At 37.9% G+C, this 13,212-nt stretch overlaps 1 protein-coding gene across 1 annotated transcript in view; it reads left to right on the forward strand.

Annotated features, from left to right (window-relative positions):
- Positions 1-8,486: 8,486 nt before the first annotated feature.
- LOC124734075 overlaps positions 8,487-13,212 on the forward strand; it is a 128,010-nt gene continuing 123,284 nt past the window's right edge. The window contains exons 1-2 of the mRNA XM_047248531.1: positions 8,487-8,498; positions 12,475-12,783. Of these exons, the coding sequence (XP_047104487.1) occupies positions 8,487-8,498; positions 12,475-12,783 (321 nt within the window). The remainder of the gene's footprint in view (positions 8,499-12,474; positions 12,784-13,212) is intronic.

The raw sequence follows: 13,212 nt of genomic DNA on the forward strand, positions 1-13,212 counted from the left end.
TCATGAGAGCTCAAAAAAATTGCTGTTTTACGTAATAAAATCCTTCTGGTTCTTCCTTATTCTAAAAATATAAACTTCATGTATAGTACCACGTCATTCTCGTGCTTAAATGTCACTTTCTTTAATTTGAGCGCCGCAATTTCCGTAGAAACTCGTTTATGTAATATCTTTGAAGAACCTGTCGACTGTCGTATGTGCAGGAAAAATGTTTACGTGGCATAAAACAAAATCAGAATGCGTTTCAACAGTTGTATTTGGGAACACTTGCCGAAATCTGTTTTTGTTGGCATTTCAGCTTTTCACATTGGTGGAATGGATGTCATAATATGTTTTAATGATGGAGTAAAAAGCAGATTAAAAACAATGAGCAGACCAGGCAACAAAACTAGGAACAACATGAAAATTGTGCTGCTGTGAGTGGACAGGCAACATGTCCCAGAAATTGAAAAAGCTGCTGAAAGCATGAAAAAGGAGGCCAGAATAACAAAGAAAAGAAGTAAAACTAAAGAAGATGAAAAGGACACGAAAGGAATCAACAAGTATGGAGCAGCAATGGTTTGAAATGTCGTCATTGAGAAAAAAGACATACAAACCTTTAGTTTCAATTTTCTGTAATCAACATGTTTGCAGACAGAGAGATTGTTACCGGTATCTCAGCCATTATCAAAGCTACATAAACAAAGCTATCGATTAATAATACTATAGTACTTGCCTACACACTGAACCACATTATTCAACAATGGATTAAATATTTTAAGCTGAAGTATGTCATATCGTCGTTCCAGAAGAACAATGATATAGCTGTCAAAATGAACAGTTTACAGGTGAGGCAGAAAACCGAATGACATTTTTTAAAAACTTCATATAACAGCAGTAAAATTATCTATGGAATTGAAAGTTGGCGGAACTGTGACACTAAGTATTCCCTACAAAATACAAAAATTATTTCCTTCAAACAGCATCCCATTCACCCCCTTGCAGCACTTTAAGAAAATGTGTCATTGTTCTTCCGACATCGTTATCGAAATATAACAAATACGACTAAAGAAGTTGTGTGGGAAAAAAGAAATATATCTCTAAACCATAATTTATTGTTCACTCTTACAGTTTCATTGTTTTATTATCATTTTTATTATTTGCATCTTATAACTGACATGAAATAATATACTTAGTGAAATAATGAACTTCCAAATGACCGTTTGTAGCTGTTCTTATACTGAAATACATCACTTTCCTTTTCACATCGAAATAATTTAATTTCGGACACTCTGAAAATACTCCTGTCAACGTCCTTGGCCATGTAAAGAGCCACCTCATCATGCAAAGCTTTAATATCATGGAAATCTAAAAAACCCATTTCTCTAAGATGTAGCGGATTTCCCTTCTGTTTTGTATTTTGGATGACTGTACTGCATACAAATACGTTGCAATCATGTATCTGAAATAGAAGCGAATGAACATTTTAATCAATGTGATTTTTACAATGGAAACATTTTGTTACATGATTTCTGCGGGTCACAATCTGAGTTTACGGTACTTACTTATTCTTCTGTTGCCCTCCACAATTGTCTGAGTAAAGTATGACGTCCATCCCAGGAAGGTTCTTGAATAACTCTTCAAGATATTGTAAGACTCAAGTTGCTATTTCTATCATGCCTCTGTTTCCAATGCCCTCGTGAAAAAAAATTGTCGTTTCCAATCTCAGTGATCTCCAACAAACAACAAAAATAAGTAGAACAGACTTCAAGAGCAATAATAGATAGTGAAAATAAGGTATGTATGGACACTTACTGTGAAATTGTAACAGTTGAAACTCGACTTGTAGAAAAATGCAGATATTTGTCCCATTGGTACCTGTAAGACAGCTTGTAAATCATAAACAGCTAGTTGTATCTTGTTATTTTGAGCCAACTCCTTACCCAATTTTTTTTTATATGTGACTCACTTCTTTTTCTTCCTGATGTTCTTGAAGTGCTTCTTGCAGCTTTGCCTTGTCTTCATCTGTAGCGTTTTTATAAGCTTCACATTGGTCGCACTGAAACAAAAAAATCGGATGTTAAATTCGGTATTTAATACATGCGCTAGGCGTCATAATTTGCAGCTGACAGGTTAGCGAAAGATCGCTCTGAAGAGTAATTTCTCTCTATTTCTGCGATGGATAAGCCACCATCGACGAATACTCTTGTTGTGTCACTTCTTAAATAGTGATTCTCAATACGGGGAATTGAGTTTATGTGATTCCTAACTGACTCCAAGATTTCTGGACAAGTCTTACGGTGTTTTCCATGTTGTCCCCTTTTGTCCACAGGTGCCATTCCAGTCCCAGTCCCTTTCGCTTCGAAACAGTACGGATTTGCCTTTCGGTTATTCCCGAAGTGTTTATCAGGAATGTTTTGCACACACGAATCTTCTGCTCATCTTTCACCAAGTAGTAAACACAATTCGGCTTTCTAGGTTCTTAGGCAGTAATGTAACGATATTTGTGAATGGGCGTTTCAATGCATGAATTTAGAAAATCCCGTTGTTTCGATCCCAGTGTCCAGTACTTCGTGAACAGCTGACATCTATAATCTTCTGTTACTTCTTTGTACAAGAGATGATACATTTATCAGTACACGGAGCACCCATTGTTCGTGTCTTGACAATTTTACCCGTACGTGATGTATAACTTTTCCTACTGTTTCTCAACGTCTTGGCTTTTACTCTGTCCCACTTCCTAAAATTTCGAATTCTTTTTTTAGGCTTTTTTATGGGATATTTTTCCTTATGGACGACTGATTTTTCTCTTGAATTAGACGATTCATCGCTGCTTGATGGATGATAATTGTCACTTGAGCCAGAGGACAAATCTGAACTGCTATCGGAAGTGCTGCTCGGCAAAGGGGATGTTACTGGCACCTTTTTCAGAACCGATTTCGTCGCACTTGTCCTTTCAACCACATACACATTTGAAGCTTCCGGCAATTGTGTTACCTTGGATTTATGTTTTGATGATGATGCCTGTGGCTCCACCTTGCTCACTTGCTCGTCTGTTGTTTCATAGTGTAGGCTTGATAGTTGTTGCTATATACTGCTCACCCATGCTTATAATTCACTTATCATGGAACAGTTTATTTCCCTTGTCCATTTGTTATCCTCCGCTAGATCCTATTAAACAGAAATTAAATTGACCTAAATGTATTAAATAGCCATTTCTTTTTTAAAAGTTGAGGAAACAATGACGCTATGAACTATTACGCTGCAGAAGTTATTCAAACATCAGGAAAACAATGATACAATGTACGCTCATGTCATTATTGCACCAAGGATTTTAGAAGAAACGATTCTCAGTCTGCAGTACTCATAACTTGTGTCGTTATTTCACTAAGATGACTGGTGGAATAATCACGATTTGGTGAATTTTGCAGTTGTTCTTCCAGAACAGCGATATTATGGTCTTAAATTATTAGGAGAAAAAACTGACTCTTAAAATACATTTAAAAAAAATCAAAACATGAAACTGGTAAATATTACTGGTTTACTGTTTCAACAAGGTTATAATTCAAAGGATAAATTTGTTTTTTATCTTTTATTTGGAATAGTGTGTAAGTACATTGGACCTAAAATAACAATTACATGTTATTCAGTATGTAAGAAAAAACATCAATATACACTGCACAATTTATTCCACAAATTTATAACTTTTTCACCTAAAGCTCACAATATACTAATTGTTTGATAAAAGTTTCATTTCTCAATCTATTGACAGTCTTGCATTATTAAATTTCAAAGTACCAGTAAAAATTTTCCTGTCTTGACATACATGAACAAGTGTGGAGAAATTATCGTTTCTTTTGAAACTCTCTATAATTCTTTATATACAGGTTATCGTACTGCTTCCAGTAGGTTTCATTGAAAACATATGCCGAATAGTGTTTAAGGGAGCTATTATAATGAATGGCACCAACGAGAGTGTACTCTTGATTGTTGACTACGATTTCTTTCGTGATCGTTTGCAACACACATTTCTTCCTTTGATTCGGGGGAAACTGCTTTTTCAGTTAGTGGACAAGTTGTTATACTAGTATCCATCTTCGACTGCTGCTCCTTTACATTTCTTGCATTTTATGATAGTCTTTAGACCTCCATTTGTTGCATCTACAGCCTCTTGCATGAAGCTATATTCAGGTCTGAAAAGCACATACGTATCAATGGAATTATAATGTAGTTTCACATAGCGTGAATTTAGGCAAGTCAGACACGATATATTTTTGTTGGAAATCGGGATATCTTGTAATATTGTCTCGTATGGTTCCCCAACATTCGACTCTGCTTTCAGAGACAATATTTACTGCTTTTACAATATCACTCATTTTTTTAGGAATGGTATCACATAAAATATCAAATCCCTGCTTAAAATGCTGGGAGTTTATGATTTTTTTTGTCCAAAACATCCAAAGCCAGATCCAAAAATGGATGGCTCAGCATTTGAATGGTACTTTTGAAATCATCGCTGAGTGATATTGCTTGCATGAATAAGGTCATCAAAGAATCGAAAGGGCACATTCCCTTCAAGTTTTAGGTAGCAGATTTGAATTTGCTTGAGGACCCATTTGGGAAAAGTGGCAAATTAATGTCTATGAAATTCTTAGTCGAATTCCAGCTTGGGCAATCATCTAAGTGGTTTTTCTTGCTCTTAGTTTGCATGCTCGATGTGACAATGATTTCATTTCGAAGCTTTTTCAGCATTGCACTCTCTTCCATTTTATTGTTACAGGTCTCTTGGTTTTCTTCTGTTTTCAACCACAGGGTGAAATTTCAGTGACACCCCTGGTGAAGTATGATTCGCGATTGTCTTTTGTGGAATTAAATATCTCTTTAGAGTCCTAATTCGGCAGTAAATTATTATCTGAGAGACTGTTGTTCTCCGCATTCAGCCGGCCGCTGGTGGCCGAGCGGTCCTAGGCGCTCCAGTCTGGAACCGCGCGACCGCTACGGTCGCAGGTTCGAATCCTGCCTCAGGCATGGATGTGTGTGATGTCCTTAGGTTAGTTAGGTTAAGGTAGTTCTAAGTTCTACGGGACTGATGACCTGAGATGTTAAGTCCCATAGTGCTCAGAGCCATTTGAGCCATCTCCGCATTCATAACAAGTGAGCTCGAAGTTGGAGAAAATCTGTATTCAAAACTATTAAAAATTTTGTTTAACTCTGTCTCATTGCCATCTTCGCGTTGGGTCTCACTTTGTAAGGTATTGTTCAGTGTGGTCTCAGATTTATCGAGTAGAAGATTGCTTTTGGGGTTTGTTATCTTCAGCTCCTTATTTTTTCGTCTCCAGTTTTCCTCTTCATGGTAAGGCAGTGATGCTTCAGTTGGTTTGTGCTTCACAGCTTGCTTTGAATCTTGTTTTTCCATCATAAGTGGCGCTAACAGTTTTGTTTCCTCACGCAGCCAGTTCAAATGTTGAAAAATGAATTTGTCTACTCGTAAAGGTAGCTTGTCAAAGCCTATTGTCTTTAACTTTGAAAACTGTCCTTCAGTCGCTGCTGACGAACGAATAGATAAAGGAATATGGAAAGAAGGATACATCACAGCTGTCCACAGTGGTATATAGTACATCAACTCTTTCAGCATCTCTGCAGCATTAGGAATGTTGTACGGATTCACATCAAATAGATTGGCATCCTTAATCTGACTTCAGCAACATTGTAGATACGTTTTGCCCTATCAATCCACGCATTTGCAGTAGACTCCATAGACTTCAAAATTGATTCCAAAAGACTATCATCATTGTTTTCAACATCATCAGTTTTCTTGGCATCATCTTTCTTTTCGTCAATATATGAATGACGTGGACCACCTCTGATAATATTATCAAGGTAGCGCTTATGTTCCATTAATGAATACTCTTGACCACACTCATCAGTGCCAACAGTTCACTCAACACAACAATCAAAAGTGAGGGCAAAGCATTTTCGATATCACGAAAATCTGTCATCATGTAAATATGGGCCAAAACGCGAAGATAAAGTTGTTTGACTTGTGATTTATTCTTGAGAAGCATTTCCACCTCGATATCATGACCATAAAATGGTTTAAATCTATTCTCAAACAACACGAGGGTAGAATTACTCTTTCACGCAAAACAATATGACTATAACACCTATTCAAATAATCTGTTAAGTCCTAGCAGTTGGCTGTTGCTCTAGAAATGGCAGCCAACAAGGCCTTACCAAAATCAGATCTGACGATTTCCATAAAGAAAAATGACAAGAATGATGTGTCATGCCTACAGGATATCATCTGATAAGTTAGGCAATGATTGATGATCGATTGTCAATATTTGGATCTTTACTAGTGACGTTTACTTCGTGGATGCACATGTACTGATACAGGTAAATGTACTTTGACTTAATTTCCCTACAGTCAGCCCTGTTCAACAGATCCCCAAATCGTGAAATAACTCGAAATGCAACGCCACCTGTAGCATCTACTTAATCGTATACACTGCTATTGATTTGATGACAATATTTGTGCAACTGACTTTGACCTTTCAACCAATATATACGGAAGAATGGGTCCAATCCGATTGCGTGAATTTCGTCCCGATGGGTTGTATGTTTTGCGATTTGCAGGTTTTCAACATAGTTGTTATACAAAATCGTTTGTCCCTTTCGTCTTCTTTAACCTTTTTCAAGACATCAGCATTTGGTAAATTTGGAGGAATCATGTCTCCAAAAGATATACTTTTCTCTTCATCATTTCGCCAAAGAGCTGCAGGCATCCTGCTAACAACCAGTCTAGCAGCTAATTGTTGTCTTCTTGTGCCATGAAGATGTCTTCTTTTCAGATGATTACTATCGTCTGAAAAATTTGAAAGTCTGCAGTTTAGAATAATATCGTTGTCCTTTTTTGGCTTTTTCAGAGCAATTACTTCGAAAGTGGGTCCACATTCTGTACATCTCCCTTTGATCTTCAAGAAGTACTTAGCTCTTTATTCGCACGAATGAACTGCCGCTATCGACAGGGGATCTCAAGTTGATTCCGTATTTCTAGATTTCCGGAAAGCTTTTGACACCGTTCCTCACAAGCGACTTCTAATCAAACTGTGGGCCTATGGGGTATCGTCTCAGTTGTGCGACTGGATTCGTGATTTCCTGTCAGGAAGGTCGCAGTTCGAAGTAATAGACGGCAAATCATCGAGTAAAACTGAAGTGATATCAGGTGATCCCCAGGGAAGCGTCCTGGGACCTCTGCTGTTCCTGATCTATATAAATGACCTGGGTGACAATCTGAGCAGTTCTCTTAGGTTGTTCGCAGATGATGCTGTAATTTACCGTCTAGTAAGGTCATCCGAAGACCAGTTTCAGTTGCAAAGCGATTTAGAAAAAATTGCTGTATGGTGTGGCAGGTGGCAGTTGACGCTAAATAACGAAAAGTGTGAGGTGATCCACAAGAGTTCCAAAAGAAATCCGTTGGAATTCGATTACTCGATAAATAGTACAATTTTCAAGGCTGTCAATTCAACTAAGTACCTGGGTGTTAAAATTATGAACAACTTCAGTTGGAAAGACCACATAGATAATATTGTGGGGAAGGCGAGCCAAAGGTTGCGTTTCATTGGCAGGACACTTAGAAGATGCAACAAGTCCACTAAAGAGACAGCTTACACTACACTCGTTCGTCCTCTGTTAGAGTATTGCTGCGCGGTGTGGGATCCTTACCAGGTGGGATTGACGGAGGACATCGAAAGGGTGCAAAAAAGGGCAGCTCGTTTTGTATTATCACGTAATAGGGGAGAGAGTGTGGTAGATATGATACGCCAGTTGGGATGGAAGTCATTACAGCAAAGACGTTTTTCGTTGCGGCGAGATCTATTTACGAAATTTCAGTCACCAACTTTCTCTTCCGAATGCGAAAATATTTTGTTGAACCCAACCTACATAGGTAGGAATGATCATCAAAATAAAATAAGAGAAATCAGAGCTCGAACAGAAAGGTTTAGGTGTTCGTTTTTCCTGCGCGCTGTTCGGGAGTGGAATGGTAGAGAGATAGTATGATTGTGGTTCGATGAACCCTCTGCCAAGCACTTAAATGTGAATTGCAGAGTAGTCATGTAGATGTAGATGTAGATGTAGAACTTGAGCTTTCCCACACTTTCGCGTAATTGAAAGAAAAGGCACATGGAATTTTGTGATGTTCGTAAATTTTATCAGCCATCAAATCGGTCCATTTCCCTATTTCCAGTCTTGAAGGCTACTCAAGTTTCCTGTTTGGTGGTTTTATGGTAGACCATTTTTCTGCTGACAGTAGTAGGTCAAATTGCTTTGTCATGTCCTTGTTGCACAAAGAACCAGAAACATTCCACGAGTCATCTTTGCTGTCGTCGTCTTTTTCTTCAACGAAACATTCCAGCCTGAAGGTGTTTCTAACAAAAGTAATAAGAACATGACGATCTTCTTTGTGTAATTCTTTAATTGTTTAATGTTTTGAAGACATTTTCGAGCCAATGTCGGACATGGTATGGGACAGTTTTTAGAGGACCGGATGAGACGGAGGGAATTGAATTCCTCTATCATCGATCACTTTAAATTCCTACGTGCTGAGTAGACGTTTCAATTCTGGTAGACTGTACATTTTTATGGGTATTACGGTTCATAAATATCTCTTACACAACAGCACCGACTCACAACAGGCAACGACTGCACAAGAGCTCTGACTGAACGAGCGTAATGATTATTCGCATAAATGTGAATAGTATTGTTGCGTATACTCATTAGGGGCAGATCAAGGAGCGAAATGCAGCGCTGGCGGGCACCTTCACACGACGCGGCGCGCGCCACCCAAAAAGTGCAGCTGTTGTTGTCATTAGCTTTGATGTTACCGCGAGAAGCTTTGATGCTACCACTATTGTAACTGCTACGCTGACGTCACTTGTCGATTGTTTAAAAGCGGCAGTTCACGTGTTCATTGTTTCTAGATGTAGTACCACAACCTTTGCATTGTTGCTGTGCTTTGTTTATTATTTTTTGGTCTTGAGAGGTCTCAGGGACATATCATGGTTTTTATTATCCTTCATTGGGCGCAGCTGTTCAGACTGATACACTTCGAAATTTTCTGTAAACTAATTTTCAACAATTGGCAGTATTAGCGCCTTCTCATTAATAGCTTCCCTTCTCCGTATGCTTTTCATTGTTGTGTGATTCTGTAAATTACTTGCCAACAGTTGGTAGCACTGGTACCTTCTCGTTATAGCTTCCTTTCTCTGTATGCTTTTCATTGTTGTATGATTCAGTATCGACGCTAGTGTTCTGTTGATGAAATATGAGCCGATTGCTCATTTTATCCAAGACGCCCTTTCATATTTCATTTCAACAATTAATTTATTTGTTTATCAACATAGTAAGTAGTACAAAGCTAATCCAGAATGTAAAATGGACTTAAATTCTTTTTGACCTGTTTAATCGTCAGTTTTCGCTGTCTGAACATCAAATATAAAATTAATACACTGTACCTGTTTGCGTTATTTTATAGGAATGTTATTATTTTAAGTGAGATGTAGTATATCATATAGAAGAAATACAAAGCATATTGTTTGAAGAGGATTATATTATACAGATTTACCTTGACCAAAAGGCGCATCCAAAGCAGCCTTTGTGATTTCTCATAGATGACAATACTTTGTCTATTGTAGTTCTGTATTCCAATCAGCATTTTGAGAGCGTCAGAGCTTCATTTCAGCGTGAGTGAGGGGTAAAATCAATAGATGTTATTGAATTGAAAGCCTTCATCAGTCTCTTGTTTTTAACTGTTGTTAACAAAAGTAACAGATAAAGCCTGGAAGATCTGTGTGGAACTGATGGGATGGCATTGAAAAATTTCGCCTCATAATGAACATAAAACGTTTCAAATTTATTGTGGGGTGCCTTAGATTTTACAGTCGCGCTATTCGTGATGAACGGAGACAATTAGACACGCTAACTGCAATTCGGGAAATATTTACTGTTTTTGTATGCAACTACCAGAAATCTTATACCCTCAGATAAAGTGTTACAGTAGACGAGCAGCTGGAAGGATTCTGTGGAAGGTGCACTTTTCGCACCTATCAAAACAAACAAATATGGATTTAAAATCTATGCTTTGGTGGATTCTTAAGTATTTTACCTGTACGTGGAACTGATGGGATGGCATTGAAAAATTTCGCCTCATAATGAACATAAAACGTTTCAAATTTATTGTGGGGTGCCTTAGATTTTACAGTCGCGCTATTCGTGATGAACGGAGACAATTAGACACGCTAACTGCAATTCGGGAAATATCTACTGTTTTTGTATGCAACTACCAGAAATCTTATACCCTCAGATAAAGTGTTACAGTAGACGAGCAGCTGGAAGGATTCTGTGGAAGGTGCACTTTTCGCACCTATCAAAACAAACAAATATGGATTTAAAATCTATGCTTTGGTGGATTCTTAAGTATTTTACCTGTACGTGGAACTGATGGGATGGCATTGAAAAATTTCGCCTCATAATGAACATAAAACGTTTCAAATTTATTGTGGGGTGCCTTAGATTTTACAGTCGCGCTATTCGTGATGAACGGAGACAATTAGACACGCTAACTGCAATTCGGGAAATATCTACTGTTTTTGTATGCAACTACCAGAAATCTTATACCCTCAGATAAAGTGTTACAGTAGACGAGCAGCTGGAAGGATTCTGTGGAAGGTGCACTTTTCGCACCTATCAAAACAAACAAATATGGATTTAAAATCTATGCTTTGGTGGATTCTTAAGTATTTTACCTGTACGATTTGGATATATACGCTGTGCTGCAACCAGAAGGATTGTACCAACTGAGCAATAAACATTTCGATGTTGTACTGTGACTGTGTAAACCTATATACCAGTCAGGTCGAAATGTGAAAGCTGACAGCTGGTTTACTAGTATTGGATTGATAATAGAGCTATGAAGGGAGAATTTTTTTTTTTTTTTTTTTTTGCATGATGAAGAAAAACGAGCATGAGATTTCTCTACAGTTTGCTATCAGTAAAGGAAGGACTGCCTACAGTTCCGTTTTTGGCTTCCACAAGACCGAACTCTAGTTTCCTCCGTACCTAAAAAGGGGAGGTGTGCTATCCTGGCATCACGTTTGCATGAAGATAATTCGTTGGATGCTGACACTGGAGATAAACGGAAGCCATCCATTGCAAATTTTACAATAGCGTCAAGTGGGGTATTTTCATAATGGATAAGCTGAATGCTTTGTTCAACGCTGCAAGAAATGTGCACCGTTGGTCCATGGTTATATTTTTGTAATGATCAATACGGTTGGAATCTATGCGCAAGTGATTTATTGTGACAATAGTAAGAATTTTATCAGAAGTAAAGGGTTCCTGAAGCAGCTGTCTTATACATTGTTGTTTTCTTCGCTATATTCCGCAGAACTATTCAAATTTTGTACAAAGAACTCAATAACTATGGAATATCCACCAAGAACTCTGAAAAAAATATATATTTCTGAAAAAAGTGTGCTAACTTCACAGTAAGTGAAAAGGTTTCCTCCTTAAAATTATCTTGTAAACTATTAGCTGCACAAAAAAATGTGAGTTAGGAGTTTCGATGGAACTCTTGGTGTTTTGTTCTGAACTGTCCTCAGAACTGTTGTGCGAATTTACTTTTTGCGAAAATTGACAAAGAATGTTTTCGATATGAAATATTTTTCGAGTATTGTTATTTTCTTCGTTAAATTTTGCAGAACTATTCAAATGTTGTACAAAGAACTCTAGAACTATGGCACATCTATCAAGAACTATGAAAGAAATGTGTATTTCTCGAAAAAGGGATGCTAACTTCACACGACTGTTATACACGCCACCTTTCCTATGACTATGGTCCTCTTTGACCGAGCACAATAAATTCCTCAATTTTGCTGGTGGCCGAAAAACATACTTGATTTCGTGCCTTTTGGGGATTCTTTCTATTGTTGTGGACATGCCACCAAAATAGGGCAAGAATCCTGTTGCAATGGGTGCCTCGGCATCTTCATTTACGTCCCTGCTTTGAATTTGTTGAGAACGGACTGCATGGCGTATCTGTCTAACCGATTAGCCATTCTGGTGGAATAATGTACATAGGTGTTGTAGCTCACCAGGTAGACTGTCGGTATCTGAGACTACCTGTGCCCTGTGCACCAAGGACTGTTAACCCTTTCGTGGTTGATGTGTCATATATGTCCCACTAACTTTGAGCGCCAGTTCGTGTTGGGATATATGTCACCCAGCTCTGCATGGTGCTGCCATCTAGGAACGACTGTACTGAACCTGAGAAAAAATCGGGACTGCACTGCAAAGGCAATAGAGAAGGCGGTGAGCAGACATTATTTGTAAAGTTATTTAACGGTTTGAAATATAATGTGATGCTGTTTTATTCCCTTTCACACTGAAAATAATACACTTAAAGCTTGCTATTAATGAATTATTATTACTATTTTGCAGATACTAAAAGACAATGAGATTCTCCATTATCTTTTCTCGCTGCCAGATGATCCTGAGGATTCGGAAGCTGAAGCTGATTATCTTGAAGATGACAATACTTCCGATGCAGAGTCATCTAGAAGTGGTATGCCACATGAGGTATCAGGAAATCGAACAGCAGGTGGTAGTTCAGACATTTCACAAATAACAAATAACACTGACAGTAGAATTGCAAATGTCTTTCCTGATATTTTCGCTGATGAGAACTCTTATGAAAAGGCTGAACATAATGCATGTGTTATAAACACTGAAGAGACAGGAGATCAAGATGTAAGTGATTCTGACAGTGACTGGGGTGATGATACTACATGTTTTGAAAACACTGTGATTCTGTGTGAGGAGCCAAAATCGAAAGTAGATATCAGTGCAACAGACAGTGAATGTGTTTATTTTGAGAAACTTTTTTGCAAAAACATTATGGAGCACATATGTTTTCAAACAAATTTATATGCTGCTCAGAAGAAGTGTCAAATGGAAAGAAATAACTGTTCCTGAACTGAAGGCATTCATAGGCATGCTCATAATAATAGGTATCCATCAACTACCAGCAGCTGACAATTACTGGAGTTCAGAGCCAGTGTTGAAAGTGAGTTCAGTTTCAAACGCCATAACACTGTCAAGATACAAGAAAATCGTACAGAAACTGTACTGCAATGAAAACAGTGTTATTCTTCCTCCAAAAACAGATCCAATCTATGA

Source organism: Schistocerca piceifrons, chromosome 1 (assembly GCF_021461385.2).
Source record: "Schistocerca piceifrons isolate TAMUIC-IGC-003096 chromosome 1, iqSchPice1.1, whole genome shotgun sequence".
NCBI classification, from domain to species: Eukaryota; Metazoa; Arthropoda; class Insecta; order Orthoptera; family Acrididae; genus Schistocerca; species Schistocerca piceifrons.